This window comes from Musca autumnalis, unplaced genomic scaffold, assembly GCF_047663935.1.
Source record: "Musca autumnalis isolate F117 unplaced genomic scaffold, ASM4766393v1 scaffold_4, whole genome shotgun sequence".
Lineage (NCBI taxonomy): Eukaryota > Metazoa > Arthropoda > Insecta > Diptera > Muscidae > Musca > Musca autumnalis.
Genome location: NW_027411977.1, coordinates 160985397 through 161011453, shown reverse-complemented (window position 1 = coordinate 161011453; position 26057 = coordinate 160985397). Strand labels below are relative to the sequence as shown.

The following is a 26057-nucleotide window of genomic DNA, read 5'->3' as shown; positions in this document are numbered from 1 at the left end:
GTTTGGTTGTCATTGGTTGCTGCTTGAATTCAAACACTGAATTCATGCACACATTGCTTTTCGACCACAAACACACAAAAACCTTCTGTCCAAGTCGCTGAGTCTCTTACAGAAAGGGCTTTACAAGTAAAGAACTTCTACCCGCTACATAGTCAACGTTATTACGTTGTCCGCTTTAACTTCCAGTTACGCAATAAAATTGTCATTGCAAGAGATTTCTCAATGCAAAATAATATCGGAAACTCTTTATTACAAACCATCCACTCCACCAGATACCGAACCGAACCGAACACATACAGTATCGGCCAAAACTAAAGCACCCCCTCAGTAAATTTTTTTGAAATGATAATTTTTTTATGAAACCTAAATTATAAACTTATTTTTTATTTTTCTTTTTATTCATTTATATCTTCATAATTGAAAAATACAAAAATAAGGAGATCAGAATTTAATAAACAAAAGTTAAAATTCAAAAAACATTTTAGGTCGCAAATATAAGCGGACAAAACTAAAGCACCCCCCATTTGAGGTACAGCAAAAACTATTGAAATTAATATTTCGTTGTTTATCCTCTATTCTGGATGACACAATCACATCTTTTAGCCATAAAGGATACTAAATTATTAATTATTGCAGGCGAAATAATCGGTTTTCCGAAAATTTAGCTTAAATCCTCAAAATACTGAAAATCGGAAGTTACCGTTATATGGGGGCTACACCCAAACGTGAACCCAGGTCCACGATTTTTGGTGAATATGTTTTGTTACCACTAGGAACCCTAAGTACCAAATTACAGCTAATTTAGTAGGAAAATGTGGCTTAAATATCCAAAATACCGGTGATCGGAAGGTACCGCTATAAGGGGGCTATACCAAAACATTAGCCGATATTGTTCATATTCATCCAAAAATGATGCTATTGCATTCTCTGGTCAAATACTAAATCACTTAGGTTTAAAAATTAGCAAAAGAACGAATTGCAAAAGAACGGTAGACGCCGGCTTATTTAGTCGACCACCAAAAAACCTTCCGCCTCCATGTTTTACAGCGTCTTTGCAATATTTAGGATTTAACGGTTGCTCATTTGGTCCAAGCCTTTACCATCTGAATACTTTAAATTAAACATAGATTCATCGAAAAACAGTTCAAATGGGTCTTAATTTTTAGTCGATATGAAAGGTTTTTTTTTTTTTGCTGGTCGTCGACTGAATAAGCCGGCGTCTATCGTTCTTCTGCAATTCGTTCGTTTGCTAATTTTTAAACGTTAGCGTATTGTATTTGACTAGTGGATGCTGTAGCATCATTTTTGGATGAATATGAACAATATCGGCTAATGTTTTTGTTTAGCCCCCTTATAGCGGTACCTTCCGATCACCGGTATTTTGGATATTTAAGCCACATTTTCCTACTAAATTAGCTGTAATTTGGTACTTAGGGTTCCTAGTGGTCACAAAACATATTCACCAAAAATCGTGGACCTGGGTTCACGTTTGGGTGTAGCCCCCATATAACGGTACCTTCCGATTTTCAGTATTTTGAGGATTTAAGCTAAATTTTCCGAAAATCAATTATTTCGCCTGCAGTAATTAATAATTTAGTATCTTCTTTACCAAAAAGATGTGATTGTGTCATTCAGAATAGAGAATACGCAACGAAATATTGATTTCAATAGTTTTTGTTGTACCTCAAATTGGGGGGTGCTTTAGTTTTGTCCGCTTATATTTGCGACCTAAAATATTTTTTGAATTTTAACTTTTGTTTATTAAAGTCTGAAGTCCTTCTTTTTGTATTTTCCTATTATAAAGATATAAATAAATAAAAAGAAAAATAAAATATAAATTTATAATTTAGTTTTCATAAAAAAATTATCATTTCAAAAAAATTTACTGAGGGGGTGCTTTAGTTTTGGCCGATACTGTATATATATGTACATACATACAAATCACTGATGGGTTTTCTCGCACGCCAGCGGTAATGTGGATTGTTTCTCTTTTTCGTTAATACAACATAAATATTTACGGGTTGATTTGTTATTATATTTTTTAATACATTGTGTTTAAGTTAGAAACTCTCTATTGGTATTTTCACTACAAATCTCCAGGGAGCCTTTGTTCGCCTAGTTCGGATCGCAGAGAGGCCTCCCTTCCTTAAGTGTTCTCTACAAACCCTCTGAGAAACTATGTTCGCTTACGGCGGACCGTAGGGTGATATTTCCAATCATTGCCCTACAAATCTTCTCAGAGACTTTGTTCGCTCAGCGCGGATAGTAGAGAGTACTCTCTTGGTAGTGGAATTTCTCTGCAATTTCTCCCTGGAACTGTATTCGCTCAGTTCGGATCGTAGTGAGAACTTTCCAATAAGCAGTAATTGCCTCAGCCTTGATTCACTTTCGGTTTTTATACAAAAAACACTTATAAGTCATCTCTTCACCAGTACGGAAGTACTTCTCGGTTTACTCGCGAATTGTAACGCGTCTCACCCAATACAAGGTAAAGTCATCAGCACTTTTCGCCTAAATAAATCACCTACACACTATTATTATTATTATACCAACTAAAAACCGTTGTGTTTTATTTTCCTCTCCTCTTTTATTTATCGGTAACACTCGGGTTTGTATCACCATTGCTCATCTCCACAAACAACAACTATTCTCTGCGGCCTCTCTGAGCTATCACCTAAACATTTGGTCCAGTCGAGCCGGAAAAGTTCCTTTGGATTTTGTTGTTGTCCACTTAAACATTTCATCCAATCGAAACGGATCAGTGGACAACTTACACGGTGTTGTTTGTGCTAATCGGAGTTTTTGTTCTCTTCTTCACCACACAAAAGATTCCCCAATCACCCCTCACCACCATCCTCATCATCAAACCATCATACATTATCACCATCAACACATATTCCACCAAAAAACATACCAGGTATGTAAATTCAGTGTTTTCCATAAGTGAGCAAATCGCGAGTGTTAAATTTTTATCTCTTTTCTCATAAAAAATATTTCGGATACTGATCGCCTTTTATTCACCCTATCGGTCGGTCGGTAATTACAAATAACATCCTCATACAGTCCACACAATAAATCTTTTAATAGTTATTCTCACCAAAATACGGTTGTATTCCCTTTAAAATACATGCAAAATGTCGTTTATTTTTTACATCCAATAAATCTAATATACGGCATACTGTGTTTCTTTATTATTCACCAACCAGTGTAGTGATCGCCAATACGTGTTGTTGTTTTATTTATTTCGGTTTTTTCTCACTATCCCTACGTCAATAATTATTCCAAAGGGAGAGCCCTTCAGTGAGAATTGCAACAACAAACGTATTACAAATTACCCGCCTTTTTGCATTTCTTCTAGCGTCACCTAATAAAACGAAAAAAAACCTACCAACAACAATTCAATACGTTGTGGTCTCTCTACCTGCTTACCTACTAGTACATACCAGCATACGTCTACTGCGACGCTAGTTGTGTTTTATTTCGTTTTGTTGTACACCTTCGTTATTACTACGGTTACAGTGGGTCGCAGGTGAAAAAAAAATTTTTTATATAAATTATTTTTTAATATTTTTTTTTGGAAAAATAAATATTTGCATATTTTTGAAAAATAATCGGTATTCGGTATAAACGGTTTTTTGGACATCGTACACCCTACAATCGGCATTATATATTTATATTTTTAGTAAATATAACATATATATTTATTCAAATATTCAATATAAATTTATATTTTTGTACTAAAATCACCTTTTTTATTAACATATTTGAATTTTCGGTTGCGGTTTTTTGCTTTTTTGGTTGTTCTAAAGTAGTGCACCCTACATTCGGTCCCTTTGGAATTTACAATTTTAATTTTTCACAAGGAAAATTCCTAAATTATTCAGTTTTCGATATTTTGGCAATTTATGTTCTCCCATTTCACAAAAATTAATCGATTTTGGACATTCAGTCATTGATTCACCCTACACCTCGCTGCTAAAACAATAAATTCAATTGATTTTTTGCAGCTTTTTGGAAATTTGTTCTTTTTTTGCAATATTTGAACAGATTCGCGGGGATTTGTTTAATTTTTCGGACATTTGGTTTATTTGTGTTTCCTTTTCGGCAAAATAAATCAGTTTTGACATTTTAGCTATTGGTTCACCCTCCACCTCGTGCAAAAATTATAAATTCTATTGAATTTTTACAACTATCTGTGTATATCTGGTCGTTTTCTGAATTATTCCTACTAATTCGTGGAAATTTGTCTGACAAAATCTCTACAAAGAAATTGTGTACAATGCCGGTCACACCTTTAGATCTCTTTATCAGAGCATCGGATGCTTTGATCAAATTCGATTCCCATTTCAACCAAATGCGAGATGATCAGTTAGATCAGTACGACTTAGAGTTTCGCAGCACAGAATTGGACAAGCTGTGGTCAAAGGTCCAATTAACATTCGATCGTTGCCTCGATTATTTAATGTCGGCGGTAGATTCGAAAAAGGATGACATAGATTCGTTAGATAGTAAATACGAAGTCTGTCATCAGACTTACATTACTTGTAGGTCAACTATGAATCGGAAATTGGGCAAAATTCTTAAATCCTCCAAATCTTCACATCACACCTCAATAAATGGTTCGGACCTCTCGACAGAAGAATTTCACGGTGACCAAGCAAATAATATGAGTACGTCGACACCTACATCTCACGAAATCGGTACTCAAGTGGATCCTCCTTCCATTCAAAACAGTTTTCATACTCGTGATTCAATCTTTTCTTCACCAAATCTGGATAGTGTACATAACCTTGTACTTCCTCCATGCGACATAGAAACGTTTCATGGTGATTTCTTGTCGTGGCCATCTTTCCGAGACCTTTTCACCGCGATATATGTAAATAATTCTGGTCTTAGTGACATTGAGAGACTCTGTCATTTAGTTAGAAAGACAGACGGCGAAGCTAAAGAAATTGTATCAAAGTTCCCATTAACTCACCGTAGCTTCGTCTTAGCATGGACAGCTCTCAAAAATCGGTTTGACAATAAACGGGTTATTGTCAATAGTCACTTGAAGCTTCTTTTTGATCTTCCGTACATCGATCGTGAAACTAGTTCAGGATTGAAAACCCTTCAGCGCGGAATAAATAGTTGTTTATCTGCTATGGCCGTATATGATATCACCACAGTACATTGGGATCCTATCATAGTCTTCATTTGTATTCAGCGTTTACCGCGAATAACTGTCACTCTATGGGAACAGAGTGTTAGAGACAAATCGGCTTTGTCTTCTTGGGAAGACTTGGATTCATTTATTTCTGAAAGAATTCAGACACTTGACTGTTTGCGTGATATCAAAGGCCCTGAACCCAATAAAAAGTCTTCTTCGAAAGAATTTAAATCACCTATCACCAATAAATCGGTCTCTAGAAAATTAAATTCACCTTCCAAGATAACTTGTCTTCTATGTCCTACGGAAATTCATTCTTTGCGATCTTGTCCAAAGTTTAAAAAATTGTCTTTTGACCAAAAATCTTCAACGGTGAAGAAACAAGGCAGTTGTTGGAATTGTCTTTCACGGGGTCATACAATTAAAACTTGTACTAGCGCCCATAATTGCAATATATGTCGTGGAAGACTTCACACCCTCCTCCACCGTTCTACTAATTCACCTCCCTCAACTCCCTCATCAAATTCTACACCTTCCTCTTCCCGTCATTCTATAGTTCACCACAATGACAACATAGCTTCCACCTCCACTGGTGCCAATCCAACTATAACAAATCAACAAGTTGGCTTAAATCTAGTTTAGTAAAAACTCTCCGATTTTTTCGAAATTTTTTCCATAGGTAGATATTTTTACGCTGATTACGGGAATGTAAAATTTTCTTGGGGGACGGACCCGGTTACCCGGTTATTCGACCCGAAAGTCCGGATACCCGGTACCCGATAGACCCGGTTCTACTGAACCGATTCTTACAAAATGGGTATCGTTGGAAAGCTTATGAAAATACCTATCCAACAAGTGGTCATATGATGGGGTTATCTCCAGGGGTTCAGAAGTTATAACCAAAATACCTCTTTTTGGACCCGGGTTTTTCCATAAAACCCTCAAAAAGTCGAAAAAGGGCCCATTATGGGTGCTCAATTAATTCACGTAATTTTATAGCTCATACTTCAACCTTTCCAAAATGGTGCCATTTGTTATAACACCTTCACTGGGTCCAGAGATATTGACCTTAGAATGAGAGAAAAATTTAAAATTTAGAAGAAAATGTTGTTCCCATTCCCTAGATTTGAACCTGTCCATAGGAGAAAGTCTTAAATCCCCGGCCGAAGGCCGGCTACTTAGAGAAAATTTATACTTTAAAAGAAAATGTTGTTCCCATTCCCTAGATTTGAACCTGTCCATAGGAGAAAGTCTTAAATCCCCGGCCGAAGGCCGGCTACTTAGAGAAAATTTATAATTTAAAAGAAAATGTTGTTCCCATTCCCTAGATTTGAACCTGTCCATAGGAGAAAGTCTTAAATCCCCGGCCGAAGGCCGGCTACTTAGAGAAAATTTATAATTTAAAAGAAAATGTTGTTAGCATTCCCTAGATTTGAACCTGTCCATAGGAGAAAGTCTTAAATCGCCGGCCGAAGGCCGGCTACTTAGAAAAAAATTTACTTAAAAAAAGTGATGAATTTAGAAAAACTCTGGACCCAGTGAAGGTATTATAACAAATGGCACCATATTGGAAAGGTTGAAGTATGAGCTATAAAATTACGTGAATTAATTGAGCACCCATAATGGGCCCTTTTTCGACTTTTTGAGGGTTTTATGGAAAAACCCGGGTCCAAAAAGAGGTATTTTGGTTATAACTTCTGAACCCCTGGAGATAACCCCATCATATGACCACTTGTTGGATAGGTAGTTTCATAAGCTTTCCAACGATACCCATTTTGTAAGAATCGGTTCAGTAGAACCGGGTCTATCGGGTACCGGGTACCCGGACTTTCGGGTCGAATAACCGGGTAACCGGGTCCGTCCCCCAAGAAAATTTTATATTCCCGTAATCAGCGTAAAAATACCTACCTCTGGAAAAAATTTCAAAAAAATCGGAGAGTTTTTACTAAACTAGATTTGTTCCAACAAGTTTTCCATACATTACAGAATCGTAATGTTCTTCTGGGAACTGCTATAGTGAATCTTCTTCATAACGGTAAAGAGTATCCAGTTAGAGCTCTGATTGATCCAGCATCTGAGGGTTCTTTCATTTCTGAAACCATTAAAAATCGGTTACATTTGCCCACTCGCTCTTCTTTAGCTCGTATTTCAGGTGTGAATGGAACGGTATCAGCTAATACTCAGAAGAGTTGTTCTCTGAAAATCGGTTCAAGAATCAATTCTTCTTTGGTACTTCAAACAGAAGCATATATTCTTCCTCGGATATCGGATGATCTTCCATCTTTCTCAATAGATCCCGATATAACACATCGTTTACCAACCATTCGGTTAGCTGATACACACTTTCTTGATAGTAGACCCGTAGAACTATTGATTGGAGCTGATTTATACCCAAAAATCCTTTTAGACGGAATTCACCAATATATACTCGGTTCTCTTCTTGCACAGAATACTGTATTTGGTTGGATCCTAACTGGTCCAATGTCCTCTTCTCCCGGTAATTCGAACGAATAATGTTCAAAAAGACTGCACCAACAGACAACCAAAAGCCAAAATTCTAAAATATTTCCACCAGGATGTAATTCCTATCGGTTTTCACCACTTAAAATGATATAATTCTCCTCTTATAAGACTTGAAATCGATTATGAGAACAGCCGTTCAAAAAACTAATATCACCTTTTATCGGATGAATGAATTTTTTTGAATTAAATCATCATCGGGATGATGCTCAGGTCATTCATTTATTTTTACCTTCTCCATTTGTATTAGTTACGCAACTGCTATAGCTTGATACATTACAGTACGGAATTTTAAATATAAAATCGCTACCAAAGCTCACCTAACTGAATTTACATACTTGGATTACTAGTTGTAAGTTACTTTAAGTTCACCCATTTTATGTTGAAACACCCCTATGTGTTTCAAGGCTGGCGGCTAATGTTTAAGTTAGAAACTCTCTATTGGTATTTTCACTACAAATCTCCAGGGAGCCTTTGTTCGCCTAGTTCGGATCGCAGAGAGGCCTCCCTTCCTTAAGTGTTCTCTACAAACCCTCTGAGAAACTATGTTCGCTTACGGCGGACCGTAGGGTGATATTTCCAATCATTGCCCTACAAATCTTCTCAGAGACTTTGTTCGCTCAGCGCGGATAGTAGAGAGTACTCTCTTGGTAGTGGAATTTCTCTGCAATTTCTCCCTGGAACTGTATTCGCTCAGTTCGGATCGTAGTGAGAACTTTCCAATAAGTAGTAATTGCCTCAGCCTTGATTCACTTTCGGTTTTTATACAAAAAACACTTATAAGTCATCTCTTCGCCAGTACGGAAGTACTTCTCGGTTTACTCGCGAATTGTAACGCGTCTCACCCAATACAAGGTAAAGTCATCAGCACTTTTCGCCTAAATAAATCACCTACACACTATTATTATTATTATACCAACTAAAAACCGTTGTGTTTTATTTTCCTCTCCTCTTTTATTTATCGGTAACACTCGGGTTTGTATCACCATTGCTCATCTCCACAAACAACAACTATTCTCTGCGGCCTCTCTGAGCTATCACCTAAACACATTGTTTTATTATAATGCTTTTGATCCCGTATATGTCTTAAAATTATTACAAATTTAAAGATTCTAACAAAAACGCTGTTTTTAATTTTTTCCCTTAAAACGTATTTAAGAGCAAGTCTGACCATCTATTATACAAATGTATTCCAAAGCAACAACTCCACTCTGTGTCTTCGTTGTTTTTTTTCTCTTGCTCTAATTAGGTCATATTCTCCGCTTTAACACAAAGTTCCCATCGATATCTAAATATAAAAAAGTACGTCATACAGTGGGGAGTTCTTTAGGTCCAGTTACGGGCAGTGTCATTCCACAAAACACTTAAAACCATTGATGTCAGCCCATATACGTCGTCGTAACAACACACCAGACATATAGATGTTTCCAATGTCCACCATTGTTTAACAAAAGGGCACTGCTCTCCCATCAATTCTGGTCCATTTGTGTGGACATCAGTACTTAAAACCAACAACGCCTGAAGTTGCATCACTCTTAATGCAGAGATCATACCGGTGCTCAGCACCCATACATTTCAAATAATCTCCAAGATAAAATATTTATAGAAGCTATAATCGAAACAACGATAACAGAGTATAAATATTTCTCTTTCCCACTACAAGAGTAATCCTAGAACTAGTCCGCAACAACAATAACACAAAGGCTTCAACATATTCCACTACAAAATCATTCAAATACGACGCTCTTTTAAATTGACAGTCGCCAGTGTGTGTATACGTTTAAGCACACTGCATGGGTCGCTGTTAAGTGTCCATCAACATCTCTCTTGTATTAACAGTGACTGAGTCACTAACAGTACCAGATATTAGCAACACGGCCGCTCTTTAAAGAGAACACATGCATATGTTCTGTTAGTTCCTAACCACAGACATCACACACTCACATACAGCGACGTAGTCGTTGTGCAGAAAAAGTACATTAAACCAACAATTAATATTAAGAGAATAGCCCGAGACATCACCCAAAGTGATAGACGAAGAAGGTGAGAAAAAGAGCAACGTCAAGTATTTGTGATTGACCGTCGTGGGGATAGCAGCAACATCGAATATGCACATGCTAAATGCTAAATGAAATATTCATGTGGCGAAAATAATAATTGTCGGATGAAGTTTTAACAAAATCACTAAATAAACTGAAAACAATAGATTAAAAAATTGGTGATATAAAATAAAATAGAGAAAAACTAAAAATGTTGTAAAAAAACTATATAAATGAAGGAGGAAGTACACAAAAGAAATACGCAACTAATTTGAAACAAAGACGAAAAGGCGAGTGTGATACCGCCACTAACAAATCAGCAAACGTTGGGCATAGCAAAACAAAACCAGGCGTATATAAAGGGAATAGTTAATTGGAATGTATGGCGCTAAAGTTATACGGAAAAATTGCGGAGTGGTATGTGGAGAATTATTGGTGTTTGTTCTAAGGAAAAAAAAAATATTGGTGATATAAAACAAAAAAACAACAAGTACGGATAAGAAGTTAAGCACGCAAAAATTTTAAAAGAAAGAGCAATAAAAGAAAAAAGCAGGAAAGCTAGGGAAAAAAAACTGGTTAGTGAAGAATTTCATGCTTCTGTTTTGTTCTGGTTTCTCCTCTTATGGCTTAAACACAAGCATACTCAACGAAGTTATTGTGCATTGTTGTGTATTATTGGATTTCTACGAATCAATGCTTATAAATTTGTAATTGGTTACACACAAAAGTTTTAAATTTTTAAAATCTAAATCTGGTCTTACACAAGTTGTTTGTTATATTCCTTGTTGCTCATCAGGAGGAAATACGCTTGTTTCTTCAAATTTCTTAAAGAACAGCGTTCTGTGCTTTTGAAAACATTACAGATTCGCTTGTCAAAAATTCATAAAAATACATAACAAAGCAAAACTCAGAACGCATTACAAACACAACAAAAAACAGAGAAACAGTATAAAGAAGAAGAATAAACTCAAAGTTGGAGCAATGAAATAAAAGCTAAGTGCACGCTGCAGTCAACAAAAAAAATTGTTATTTTCCCATGCTCAAACCGAGCTTCAGAAATTCTTCAATAAAGAAGAGAATATACAGAGAAGTACAGCGGCTACTAAAATCATATGGGCCACTAGAAAGCGTTAACAAGCTTTTCTCGACGGTTTCCCTTGCGCTTTCAACTTCGAAATAGCAACAATTTGACGTGTCTATTCGTATTAAAGGTTCTGTTGGAATGTTTACCGAAGTGTCGATAAACAAAAAGGGTTAAAGTTTCTATACGAAAATTCAGGCAAGATTTGTGTGAGAGTAATACGACTCTGTGTTTATCTATTAAGTTGTCCCAATATTTCAAAGCCCAAGGCGTTTGGGTTTCTCTCGTTCTATATGAAATTAAAGACAGTGGAATTTGCCAGAATCACCATAACAACATAAAACAAACATCACCTCTGCCACCACCGCAACAGGCTGACCACAGTATAACCGCATACTCGCACATACAGTCTGCGAAGTACAACGATCGCAAAAGTTTTTTGGAGGGTATAAACTAAATATTTCAATCAGCATTCCTTACAAAAAAGGTATTAATTCTATTGATGGAGGAGTTTGAGAAATTTGGAAAGAGTCTGTAATTAGAGCAAACTTTTTCATAATTCAAATTTGCATGCGTAACAACGAAACATTGTATATTCAAATATACATATTTTAAAAAGTTCTCAATACTCGACAATTCTATTCTAAAATTCTATTATTCTGAATGAAACCACATTGAACGATACATTTCATGGGTCTGTTTGGATTTTGACATTATAGGTGAAGCTTCATTGCTTTTTCAATTGTTTCATTGTGTCTGACTGACGTGGTCTTTTGGTTTTAACCTTACTTGAATTAATCAGTATTGGGGGTTTAAGGGGGAGCACAGCCTGAATCTGATCTTGTCTTTATTTACCTTACTTGCTTCGGTGGAAATAAAGTTTGATTCAGTAGTTTTTGGTACGGTTGTTCTTTTTCTCATTCTGTTTTATCTTTGGGAAGGTTTCACAGGATTTGTGTTGGAAGCCAATATAACAAATACTAGTAGAAGGTTGCGAAGTTTTTTTAGCATACTAATTTGTTAAAACTGTTCTTGAACGTTGCCGATTTTTCAATTTGAACTATTCCGAAAGGAATATTTTCGTACTATTGGAAATATCTCCAGTTCGTTGAACAAAAATCCTTTTGAAAAATTCCCTTGTCAGACGACTACTGTGTGCAAATTTATAATGGCCACCGACGATAAAAATACACTTGCTCCACAGAAATTTGTTTTCTTTTCGGACCAAGTGATTACGTTTTGTGCTGAATTTGCTCTTATACCGATTCAGGACCATACTACTTCCAGTTTACAAGTTGAACTCGATGACTTGGAGAGACGTTGGCGTCAACTTGTAAACATTTACGAAACCGAAATGACCTCCACGGATCCCAGTTTAACAAAAGATGCTAGGGGAGAAATACATGGGAAATTTACGGAATGTTGTCGGTCATATAAGGAATTTAAATCCTCAATTCTTGACCTAATAAACATTGAGCACCAAAAACTTCGTAACTCTGAGCCAAAATCTAAGGAAGAGACAGTTTGCAAATCTAACTCCGGGTTTTCATTAAAGTTACCGCCTTGTGACACTGAATTATTCAGTGGCGGCTACGATAAGTGGCCTAGTTTCAGGGATATGTTTACCGCTATTTACATTAAACATACCGAATTGTCGCCTGCGCAAAAGCTATTTCACTTACGAGCAAAAACAAGAGGTGAAGCCAATCAAATTGTAAAAAGATTTCCCCTCGCTGATAGCAATTTCGATCTGGCATGGGAGGCATTACGCCAACGTTTTGAAAATAAACGAATTTTGATAAATCACCAACTGAGAAAGATATTTGAAATTGATCATGTTTCTTCTGAAAAAGAAAGATCCTTAAGGAATCTCCAATACACAGTGAACAACTGTCTGTCTGTCCTTCGGACGTACAACATTTCTGTGATTTCTTGGGATCCAATTTTAGTATATTGGGTCTCTTCCAAATTGCCAGAAGAGACACTGACTGCCTGGGAAAGTTCTCTTACGAATAATAAAGAAATGCCCTCATGGGATCAATTAGACGATTTCATTACAAAGCGTCTAAATATGATTGAGTCTGTTTCCGACATAAGAAAGCAAAATTCGCATTCATCTAATATTCAAAAAGTTACCTCGTACAATACTTCGGCTACCCCGGAAGGTTTTCTGAAGACATGTAAAGCATGCAAACAAAATCATCCGTTAAGAAATTGCAACAAATTTCGTTCATGGCCGCTGTCGGAGAAAAGAAAATTCGTGTTTGACAATAAAATTTGCGAAAGGAGTGTAGGAGTGAACATCGTTGCCAAACATGTCGTCAGTCCCACCATACCCTGATGAGAGTAATAGTAATGTTTCAACTACCGCGGGTCTTCGACCCAATCAAAGGTGGCAATCACCAAAGTCCGCCTCCGCTTCATACCATGTTGAGACTTATTATGATGAACAGCCGACTACGTCAGCTGCCGCTTACTCGCATATTCCAAATACGCAATCACACTTCTCTCAGTCTGGAGAAAGAACTGTTTTACCAACTGCGTTGATTGATATTGAACATCAAGGGTTCTTGTTTACGATTCGCGCATTCATTGATCAAGGTTCACAAGAGTCCTTTATTTCAAGTCGCGTAATAAACCGTTTCGACATTCAAACAAAAAAATCATTTACAGCTATTTCTGGACTCGGGGGTACCGTTCTTGAAAATTCTTCTAAAAGCTGTCAAATCACTATGAAATCTAGACACTCTGATTTCAAGTTGACTACAACCGCTATCGTTGTTTCAAGCCTTAATCATTTAATGCCCGCTTCTCCTACCGATATCTACGACTTCACCAATTTGCAGAAACTACAATTGGCTGATCCAAATTTTTTCAAACCTGCTCCCATTGATATGCTAATCGGTAGTGATATCTTACCAAACATAATAAAGCCAGGGTTGGAAAAGAATATTTCTGGTAACCTTTTGGCTCAAAGCACTGAATTTGGATGGATAGTCAGTGGTAAACCTACTTCTCACTCTGTAGTAGCATTCGCCTCCTGGACGGCAACAAGTGATCCACTGAACGAAGAACTGAGAAAATTCTGGGAACTGGAAAATGTATCTAATGAAAAAGCTTTGTCGGAATCTGATCTATGGTGTGAACAATTCTATACGAACACTGTTATTCGAAGATCAGATGGTAGATATGTCGTAAGGCTACCGTTCAAGCAGAATTTACCATCTGACCAATATCTAGGCTCTTCTAGACCTGCCGCTATGGGTCAGTTTCTAAGAATGGAAAAAACACTGCAAAGGAATCAAGAACTGGCAACGGAATATAATAATGTGCTTTCTGAATACGTTACCTTGGGTCACATGCAAGCAACCACAAAATTTGAAATTGTTCAAGGTTCGCACTACTTCTCGTATTACATGCCACATCACGCTGTAGTGAAACCTGAGAGAACTTCCACAAAAGTAAGAGTCGTTTTTAATGCATCAAAAAAATCTGGTAGCGGATTCTCATTGAATGATATTCTACATACCGGACCAACATTGCAAAATGATTTGATGAACGTGATTTTACGCTGGAGGTTTTTCAAATATGTTTTCAATGGAGACATCCAAAAAATGTACCGTCAAATATTCGTAAATGAAAAGGATCAACAATTTCAACGAATTTTGTTCCGATCATCTCCGTTAGAAAAAGTTGAGGACTTTTCCCTGCAAACTGTTACTTTTGGGGTAAATTGTGAACCATACCTGGCGATACGAACTTTGCTTCAATTAAGTGATGATAGTAAAGACTCACATCCAACAGCGGCGCAAATTCTTAAGAGCCAAGTTTACGTGGATGACATCTTATCGGGTGCTCATTCACTAACCGAAGCAAAGTCGTATTTACATGAAGTGATTGACTTGTTACATTCCGCTGGTTTTCATTTGAAAAAAATAACTGCAAATCATCCTCAAATTCTGCTAAATCTGCCCCCGGAGGATCTTCTTAACGAAGATTTTTTACGGCTAGCAGATGTGAGTGAAACTAAGACTTTGGGTATTCAATGGAATGCCATTTCCGATTATTTCCATTACAAGGTTACACATTTTGATTTACCTACTATTCCCGTAACAAAACGAAAAGTTTTATCAATCGTTGCAAAATTGTTTGATCCTGCTGGTTGGTTAACACCCATTATTGTCATCGCGAAAATCCTAATGCAACAACTTTGGATTGAGGGAACTGATTGGGATGAAGAAATAACACCACACTCATTTGAAAAATGGAATACTTTCATTTCAAATTTTGCTGCCATTGAGGAAATTAAAATTCCTCGCTGGATACATTTTTCTACGGCAAATAATATTCAGATACACGGATTTTGTGACGCATCCGAAAAGGCATACTGTGCCTGTTTATATATACGAACTACTTCCTCAGAAAATATTACATACACTAATCTTCTGGTTTCCAAGAGCAAAATAGCTCCGTTAAAAACTGTAAGTCTCCCAAGACTTGAACTATGCGGAGCAGCAATGTTATCCAAACTGTTAAAGTCGTTTGCAAAAATTTAGATCTTACTTCCCCCGAAACATTCTTGTGGACTGATTCCACCATCACCTTAGCGTGGATTTGCAAACCACCCTTTTATTGGAAGACCTTTGTGGCCAATAAAGTTTCTGAGATCCTCGACAATGTGGGAAATGCGAGCTGGAGACATGTAATATCCGCTGATAATCCTGCGGACCTTGGCACTCGAGGCTGTACCGCAGATGAACTTCGAACAAATAGTCTTTGGTGGCATGGACCACACTGGTTAGCCAAAGAACCAAAACACTGGCCAAAACCCGCCATTACCAAAGAACCAGAGTTCGAAAAGAAAGTTTTTACAATGCACGCCCAAGTTGTTGGGGACGTTCTCCTAGAGGATTTCTCCTCTTTAAATCGAGTTCTTCGAGTCTTCGCATACGCATTCCGCTTTATAAACGGCTGTCGGCGAAATAATTCCCCAGGGTTGCGAAAAAATTTAATACTTGCACATGAAATCTCATTTGTAAAGTACCACTTCATACGATTGGCACAAATGGCACACTACCCGTGGGAATACCAAGCCCTCGTACTAAATAAACCAATACCAAAAAAAAAGCAGGCTATTAACACTAAATCCTGTGCTTGACGAAAATATGTTACTTAGGGTGAATGGTCGCTTAGCCAATACTGATATGAGGTTTAATGAAAGACACCCCATTATCCTTCCGGAAAAGTCTAGGTTTTGCAAGCTGCTCATTGAATTCACACACACCTTACTACCTCATGCTGAACATCAGTTAATGATACGTGCAATTCGACAGGAATTTTTTGTGATCAGACTAAAAAGTGCCGTGCGTTCATGTATCCGGAACTGCCGAACCTGTACTATTTACAAGCACCACATTCAGAACCAAATTATGTCAGCTTTACCTCTCGAACGCTGTACTTTTTCCCTACCTTTCACCAACACTAGACTGGATTTCGCCGGTCCATTCGACCTCAAGACCTCACGCATTCGAAACGCAAAGCTTCAGAAAGGCTACGCCGCCATTTTTGTCTGCCTATCAACCCGTGCCATTCACTTAGAAGTCTGTTCCGATTTGTCTTCTGAGGCCTTTTTGGCAACCTTCAGTAGATTCGTTGGCCGTAGAGGTCTTCCCAACCAGATATTTTCCGACAATGGAACCACCTTCGTTGGAGCCAGCCGCTCACTAACCAAGGACTACAAAACGTTTTTACGCTCCGCTGAAGAACACCTAGTCTCGAAGTATAACATTCACGGATTTACTTGGCACTTCATACCGCCCCATGCCCCACATATGGGTGGCCTATGGGAAGCTGGCGTTAAAAGTATGAAAACCCATTTAAAAAAGGTAGCGGGAAAACTAAAATATACTTATGAAGAATTCTCCACCCTGCTTATCCGAATAGAAAGTATCCTAAACTCCCGTCCGTTGTCTCCTTTGACTGAAGAGCCTAACGAGCTAGCACCGTTGACTCCTGGCCATCTGTTGAGAGGAGCTCCTCTAATCGCCATCCCTGAACCATCTTCCGATAATATATCTCTGATGAATCGATGGCAACGATTAAAAACGATACAATCTCAATTTGCCAAGCGCTGGAAAACGGAATACATAACAAATCTCCAGCGCAGATATAAATGGAAACGAACTCAAAGAGATCTTGCTCCAAATGATTTTGTCGTTATCAAAGAAGATAACATGCCTCCGACTGAATGGCGACTTGGACGTGTGGTAAAAGTGTTTGCCGGAAAAGATTCAAAATTCCGAGTTGCGGAAGTTCGGACGCAAAACGGGATCATAGTACGCCCACTTGTAAAATTGTGCATCTTACCGAATTGTTAGTTTTTCTCCCTTGCTCACAAATTTAATAACCTTTACTTTTCAGTAGCGTTTCCAGCGTGCCCAAATGCCGTATTTGCCATGAGAGGCACTTTATAAGATCTTGCCCCACCTTTCAAAAAATGAACGTGATGAAACGTCGACATGAGGCACGTGAAAAGGGTTTCTGCTTCAACTGTCTATGTACAGCTCATAGACGTGAATGGTGTCCAAGCCGGAAATCTTGCATGGTCTGTGATAAAATGCACCATACCATGCTACACATCGACGCTACAACCAGCTACCATTCATCTTCCAAATCAGCACAAAATACACGCAGATCCTCATCTCGAAGCTGCAGTCCGGACTCCAATCCAACCAATGCACGGCCTAGCCGAACCCAACAACGCAAGAAGAGATCGCCTAGGCCAACACCAAAACCTTCAACTTCTTCAACTACATCCAGACGCAAGAGCAATGTGAGCGACCGATTGAGCTGCCGCACTAGGTCCCACGTTTTTTTGCCAACCGCTCTCGCGAAGGTTCTAACCACAGAAGGGTGCGACAAGGTGCGCCTATTACTAAATTCTGGCGCAACCCAGACTCTGTTGTCCGTAAAGTTGGTGGAGAGATTGAAGTTACCATTGACAAAAAGGGCAGGGAAACAATTTTCAACGATAAATCTTCAATCATTTCATGATCCGTCTATAAAGGTTCAAATTACCGGGGAAATACGGAATCAATTAAACACCCCCACCCCTGAGTCGACTAAGGACAAACACTTACAATCTATATACAACCATTTAACGGATCTTGCAGATCCTAATTTTTTTGATGCAATCAATGTCGAGATGATACTTGCAACCGACCAAATACAAAAAATTATTAGAGCCGGACTCATTCAAACAGCCACCAACATGCCAATAGCACAAAGTTCAATCTTCGGCTGGATAATATCCGGAAGCTGCCAATATTGAGTTGCGTTCCAGCAAGAGGGCCTGGCATGTTAAACTCTGTTTAACAGACTAGATTAAGAAAATGAATTTACTACTTACACTTTATAATATTAAGAACTTCTTTGAATTTATCTTTGAACTTCAATATAAACGTTAATTGCTTTGATATGGCAACCTTTCATCAAGAAGATACAAAGCTTTCAAAGGCTGTCATTTGTTTGCCTAATTCCATTCGTTTCATATGCCTAACAAAATGTCTACGACACAAATATAGAATGAATGCTTTCACTTGGATTAAATTTATCAACCAGTTCAGAACAAATAAACGAAACCGCTGCAAACCTTAACATTAAAATCAAACTGCCTTTTGTATTTCAAAGTTGGATTATAATCGTGGAGCTTGCCAACTCGATCTTCTTTAACAAAATTTACAGTCCACTAGTGACCAAACGTCCACGATTATACAGAATGCATGCTAGCCCTGAAAAATTTGGATATCGACACTTCGTCGTGGGACGCTCTACTGATCCAATTGGTCACGAAAAAATTGGTTCAGACGCTGTACATACGATTCATGCAATCGTTAACAAAGCCGAAGGAAGTCCCTACCATGAATGAGCTATTTGCATTTTTGGAGCTGCAATTTGAGTCGATGGAATCAATTGGAAAAGTGGCAACTACTCAAAAAGGTTCAAGCAAAACTGTTTCGTCCATAGCATCAGTGGAGGATAACAGCAAATGCAGCCTATGCAAAAACGGCCACCATCCCATCTATCGTTGTAAACAATTTTTGGCAATGAGGGAATCAGAGAGGCTCAAATGGGTACAACAACATAAAATGTGTACGAACTGCTTTAAATACGATCATGTATCGAAAGCATGTACTTCTAGTAACTGCAAAATATGTAGTAATAAGCACAATACTTTACTACATTTGCCAAGCAAATCGAAGACATCTTCAATAGCTTCGAATCAATCACCAACCACAAGGAATGATGCCGCACCAGTCAACACAGCTGCAATCTCGTCAGCATCAGTCGAAGATCAGAAGAACGTAATTCTAGCTACTGCTAAGGTTATCATCAAGGCTGCAAACGGTATGTCAGACGAATTTAGAGCGGTACTCGACTCGGGCTCACAAGTGAACCTTGTGACTGAAAGGCTGATAAAAAAGTTATCACATAGAACCAGGGATGCCTCATTGGCCATTGAGGGAGTTGGAAAGACTCAAAGGAAGGCTTATCATCGGGTGAATGTGCAGATGTTATCTAATAATTCTGAATTTTCAACTGATTTGGAAGCGTTTGTTTTGCCAACAATTATACCAGCGCAACCGAATCACGATCTGGACATCTCTAAATGGCAGATCCCACAGAATATTAAATTAGCGGATCCCAACTTTAACACGCACGGAAAGGTTGATATTCTACTTGGAGCAGAGTTCTACTTTAGCCTAATGCAGCCAGGTACAATAAAACTCAGTGGCAATCAACACATACTACAAAATACTGCGCTCGGCTGGATTGTTGGCGGCTTAATAGAACAAACCTCAACGGACGTCACACCAGCAGCGTTGACATGTGCAATTTTCGATAGTGAAACGTCACTAGAACAAGCAATCGAAAAACTATGGAAGCTCGAGGAAGTAGAAGCGAGTGAGAAAGTAATGTCTCCGCTAGAGAAGCTGTGTGAATCTCACTACAATCAACATGTTCAGACGGATGAATACGGTCGTTTCATTGTCAGGCTCCCTTTCCGGGAATCTCCAACTGCATTGGGGAAATCACATGCAATGGCGTATAACCGATTTATGAGCCTGGAACGCCGGCTTCTACAGAAGGAAGACATCCGATGTCAATACATTAAGTTTATGCAAGAATACGAACAATTGGGACACATGCAAAAGATTGACGTGGGGACGGTATCAAACCCAAAATATTTTATCCCGCATCATTGTGTTCTCAAACCGGATAGTACCACAACAAAACTAAGGGTCGTATTTGATGCATCCGCAAAAACCTCATCAGGTTGTTCGTTAAATGATTTGATGTACACTGGGCCAACTGTCCAAAGTGAACATTTTTCTATATTGCTGCGTTTTCGATTGCCAAAATTTGTCTTCACCACAGACATTGAAAAGATGTATAGGCAAATACTACTACATCCTGATGATCAAAAATATCAACTGATTATATGGAGAGAAGATACGACGCATCCTGTTAGTTATTACAAGCTGAATACTGTCACATATGGCACTCGTACAGCGCCTTATCTTGCTACAAAATGTTTGCAGAAAATTGCAGACGACAACATGGATCGTTATCCACTTGGATCAAAGATGCTCAAGGAAAACTTTTATATGGATGATGGGCTCAGTGGTGCCGACAGCTTAAGTACAGCCCTTGAAACTCAAAGGGAATTGATAGCTATTTTGAAGCAACATGGTTTCAATTTAAGAAAATGGTCTTCGAATTCTCTTAGATTGCTGAAAGATATACCACATAGCAACCGAGAAGTCAACTTAGATTTGGATGAAAATATAAACAAAACAATAAAAACATTGGGGTTATATTGGATGCCTCAAGCAGACCAATTTTGCGTGAAGACAAATATCGACCATCATCAAGCAATATCAAAGCGCTCAGTTACGTCTGAACTGCAAAACTGTTCGACCCTCTTGGTCTACTGGCTCCGGTTGTTGTGAAAGCAAAGATATTTATTCAATAGCTATGGCAGTTTACATTAGATTGGGATGAACCATTACCAGAGAAACTTTGTGCTACTTGGAAAACATTTCGATGTGAATTGGAAGGTCTCAACAACTTCAAAATACCTCGACATGTATTTTGTGGGGAAATTCCGACAAAAACACAATTACATGTGCTTGCCGATGCATCTGAAAGAGCTTTTGGCGCAGCTGTATACATCCGATTTCTTACGAATGATGGGCGCGTAACGGTGCGTCTTGTCTGTGCTAAATCCAGGGTGGCTCCTTTGAAGCAACAATCATTGCCTCGGCTGGAACTATGTGCCGCAGTAGTAGCAGCTCAGCTAGCTAACAGAGTAAAGGTTGATTTAAGGTTTCAAGACCATCCTATGTTTCTTTGAACCGATTCGGAAATTGTACTGGCCTGGATAAAATCACAGTCAACTTTATATAAGACTTTTGTTGCTAATAGGGTATTGATTATCCAAACATTAACATTACCAGAACAATGGAAACACGTACCATCGAAAGAAAATCCAGCCGATATTCTATCTCGTGGACTTCAACCATCAGATCTGGCTAAATGTCGATTATGGTTCCATGGACCAGTTTTTCTTCATGGAAAAGAGGAGCTATGGCCGGCAAAACTTTGTTCTCAAAATGCTATTACTAATAACATGGAGTTAAAGGGAGCAGCTACTGCAGGAATAGTAACTGCTGACATCAATTTCATTTATGGAATCGAACACAAAAATTCCTTCAGGAAATTGCAAAGAATCGTGGCGTACGTGCTTAGATTTACAAGAAACTCTCGGATACCAAGGACGGAACGGCCAGAAAATATAGCACTTAATCCCAGAGAGTTGGATCAATCCCTTCGCTTAATTACGCACGCTATACAATCTACCGAGTTCCGTTCATAAACACTGGAGTAGACTATTGCGGACCATTTTGGGTTCATCACAAGGTGAGGGGCAAACGGCCAACCAAGGCCTACGTAGCTGTATTCTGCTGCTTTGCAACAAAAGCGGTTCATTTAGAACTGGTATCCGATTTGTCCACTGAAGCATTCATTGGTGCTCTAAAGCGGTTTATTGCACGACGTGGGCACTGCCAGAATATATTGTGACAATGCTACAAACTTTGTCGGAGCCAAAAATAGTTTAGCGGAATTATCTGAAAGCATATATGCTACTAAAGCGAAAGAAGAAATAATATCAGCTTCCAGTGCTAAGGGCATACAATTTCATTTTATTCCACCGAGAGCTCCTCATTTCGGTGGTTTGTGGGAAGCTGCAGTAAAGTCTGCAAAACGTCTCTTAGTACGCAGTGTTTCAACAGAAACACTAACATTTGAAGAACTAGAGACAATTATAGTAGAAATCGAAGCTATTTTAAAATCCCGTCCTCTCACGCCACTATCAAACGACCCAGATAGCCTTGAAGCATTGACACCGGGACATTTTCTAATAGGAGAAGCTCTAACTTCACAAGTAGACAGCAGAGCAGATACTGTGAAGACATCCAGTACGTCACATTGGAAATTGATTTCTCATATCAAGCAGCAGTTCTGGAAAAGGTGGTCAGAACAATAACTACAGGAACTTCAACAGCGAAACAAATGGAGGAAAAAGATGGACAATCTTAAAGAAGGAGATATGGTCATTATCCAGGAAGACAATATACCCCCAATGAAGTGGCCATTAGGAAGAATTCTTAAGGTGTTCACCGGTGAGGACGGAGCTGTAAGAGTTGCAGAAGTAAAAACGCAGTCGGGAATATTCAAGCGGGCCATTCACAGACTGGCTCCCTTATTTCCAGAAGGTCAAGATGAAGTGTCTAAAGACAGCCATTCAGCGCAAGACGGTTCAACTTCGGCAACGGGTCAATCCCTAGAAGACGAGGATGAAAGAGATGTCATTCCGGCAAAAAGAGTGAAGATGGCGTATAGCCCGGCAATACTATCAGTATTGTTAGCACTGCTCCTGATGCCTATGGTCCTATGCAACCACCTGCAGGTTACGCAATTTCAGAACGATCCGGGATTGTGTTTTGAAGGATTGGGAACAGTGAAACAGAATACGGCAGAATGGAAAATGTTGGTGTACTATGATTTGACGCCTTTTATATCGGAAATAAAATCTTTGTCATCCGGTTTACAGACGCTGCAGCAAATGTGCCCTGTACTTCATCAGGAAGAGGTGTGCAACATATTTGTAAACAATCTTAAACAGACGAAGAATGAATTACTACAAGAGAAGGAGTTATTTATCAATAGGCGCCTTAGAAGATCTCCATTTAACATAGTTGGCAATATTGCCCGTTCTCTTTTTGGCGTTCTTGATGCAGATTACGCTGAAGAAATGTCGAAAACTATCAACAGAGCAAGGAACGAGCAGGATCACATGACAATATTACTTAAAAATCAAACGTCGATAATTGACTCAACCATTAATATCATCAAACAGGATGAGATCAGCAATCAGCGAAAAATACAAGAGATCTCAGAAATGGTTGACAGGATCAAGAATGATGTCGCTAAGGAATCTTCCCAATTAAGCAACTCACAGCTTGTTGGACTCTTGTCAACGTACCTGACATTATCCGCCATAAACCTTCAGCGAGTAGATTCCGAAATCATCAGTGTGCTTACCGATACACATAATGGCAAAATAAGCCCACTGTTACTGTCTCCTCATCAATTGAAGGAAGAAATTGGCGTTATCAAAGCTAATCTTCCAATTTCGCATGCTTTGCCAACTACCGGTGATAACTTGATTGAACTATATAAGCTTATGAGCGTCAAGGGAGCAGTAACAAAATATGAAGTCATCTTTGAAGTCAAGGTACCCTTAGTCAATCAACAGTTTTTTGAACTATTCAACGTAGTACCAACCATAAAAAATGACACTTTAATCGCTATTCAGCCAGAAACATCGTACATGGCTACAGATGCCCACAGAGATGAATATATACTTTTCCAATCAGAGGACATATCAAGATGCCTCAAACCTATATATCTATATCTATATCTATATCTGCAAAAATCAGCAATCCAAACTCCGGAGGAACGCCGCCGCCAACTACCAATTGCAAACTCAACAGAATTATTGAAACGGCGGTTTGGAGCCAATTGCACCATCAAAATATGTGGATTTTTGCTACTACTGCCGATATTGAACGGAGACTAGTCTGGAAATTGGTCCCAACTGTGTTATGAAGAACAATTTTGTTACCATACACGGACATTTTGAAGCCTCCAATAGCCTACGTGCTTCTTATGTGAGATTGAAAGACATTCATTCCATAAGTTCACCACAGGAGGTAGAAAGGGTTTTAACACGCACTAACACTACTTCTTACAAGGTTCATCTAGAAGTATTAGAGAACATCCAAAGACAGCTGAATGAATCAACTCTCAGACATTTGCTACAACTAGTTCACTCCAAAAGTCTTCATCATCATGCAGTTAGCTACACTTCATTGTTTTGCTGCGTTGTTATTCTGCTTGGTCTGCTGAGTTGGAAAATCCATTCAAGGTTAAACAAAACGGCTCAATTTACACCTACTCCAGCTGTAAGAACTCACCCATCAACAATAAGTGTCCCAGCTGATTCATCCACTCATACAACCAATTCAGCTACACTTACTGCTTGACACTGTCAACGCGGCGGAGAATGTTAAAAACATACATACTTACATAGCTTATATTTATTTACTATTTTTATTTTTGTTTTCACACTCTGTATTTTAATTGTCCAAATTGCCAATAAAGCATTATTCAGTCATTAATTAAAGTAAGTCAATAGTATTTATCGTTAATGTGACCTATATTTAAATTCACTTACTTTGTAATATTTATAAATTTCATTTCTTTACATTTTTTTGTATGCATAATATTTGGCTTAGTCATCATTTATGTTAAGAAAGTATTGTTATAAAAGAGTGAAATCAATAAAGATAAACAGTCGTCTTTTAGTACTACAATCCGCCACCTCTTTTAATTATTAGTCGACGGTTTCCTTCAAGTTCATGTGCTTGTAAGGAACAACCCGAAAGAGAATCTTAAGTGCCAATTCAAGTTTATGTGCTTGAATGGATTAACACCAGATTCTAATTAGATTAACAAGCAGTATCTAGAATTTAGGCTTCTTATATTGATGCTGTCGAGATTGCAGCCGTGTTGACTGGTGTGGAATCATTCCTTGCGGTTGGTGTTAGATTGGAAGCCATTGAAGATGTCTGAGATTTTGTTGGCAAATGTAGTAACGTTTTTGCTTATTACTATTTTGCAGTTGCTAGAAGTACAGGCTTTCGCTACATGATCGTACTTGAAGCAGTTTGTACACATCATACGTTGTTGTACCCATTTGAGCCTCTCAGATTCCGTCAGGGCCGACACGAATTTGTCGAAATTATTGCCCCTTCTTGCAGAGCTATGTGTTCTTGAACAGTCGCCATTGATATATTTTCCAAAACCACTTGAAAAGAGAATTTATTAAAATATCACATGTGGGGTTGCTGCTGGATTTATAATTTTTTAAGTATTTTCGAAACCACTTGTGGGGTTGGTTTTGGGATCTCCACCACTTGCAAGGTGAAAAATGTCTCTTTTTAATTTTTTTAATCCAATGATGCGCGGTGTAGCACGAAGGAAGCGTGTATGTTCGTTGTATCCGAAGTTGAGCCCCCGCCGGGGATATCAATCGTGGCGCGATGACTTGAAGTCACAATCTGATCATTCAATTTCTCTTAGTGTTGAATTGGGGGGTTGTGACCGACCAAAGGTTATTCACTTTTTCTTATCGCGAACCGACATAATGCATTTTTGTATTTTTGGGATAAGCGTCGTAGATTTGGCATTGATCTCCTACCAATATAATTTGAGATCCCCCAACACCGGGGTGTTAAGCGACCGCGTTCCCATCGGTGTTCTTAGATTTGCAGTCAGGGTACCGACTGTATTATAACGGAGCCTCGTTGATACCTGGGCACCTCAACGAGTAGCAGGCTTAGTTGTTAAGCCCTAATCATGGCAGTGGAGGGCTATGCCATGATTGTCCTCAGCTCCCCCTGTCACAAATGTTTCTATGGATGCAGTTAAAAATAAAAACAAAAACCAAATTCCCTTAACAACGACCACTGCTACGACCACGGACAACGCTGCACCCGGTGCAACAAACGAAAACATGGGCGGGGACGACTGTTCCACTCCGACTCTGGACAGAGATAGCGACTCCATCAACACACAG

At 38.6% G+C, this 26057-nt stretch overlaps 1 protein-coding gene across 1 annotated transcript; it reads left to right on the top strand.

Annotated features, from left to right (window-relative positions):
* The first annotated feature begins 13521 nt into the window (after nucleotides 1-13521).
* On the top strand, nucleotides 13522-20802 carry LOC141403143 (uncharacterized). The gene is made up of 2 exons (XM_073985308.1): nucleotides 13522-14182; nucleotides 18566-20802. Exons 1-2 carry the CDS (start codon nucleotides 13522-13524, stop codon nucleotides 20800-20802), a joined length of 2898 nt encoding a protein of 965 aa, XP_073841409.1.
* The last annotated feature ends 5255 nt before the right edge of the window (nucleotides 20803-26057 follow it).

Excerpts from the sequence above, each read along its gene's own strand:
- LOC141403143 (XM_073985308.1), top strand. The coding sequence starts at position 13,522 with ATGAAATCTAGACACTCTGATTTCAAGTTGACTACAACCGCTATCGTT. Across the intron at positions 14,183-18,565 it reads AAAATTTGAAATTGTTCAAG|AATGCATGCTAGCCCTGAAA; the intron begins GTTCGCACTACT and ends ACGATTATACAG.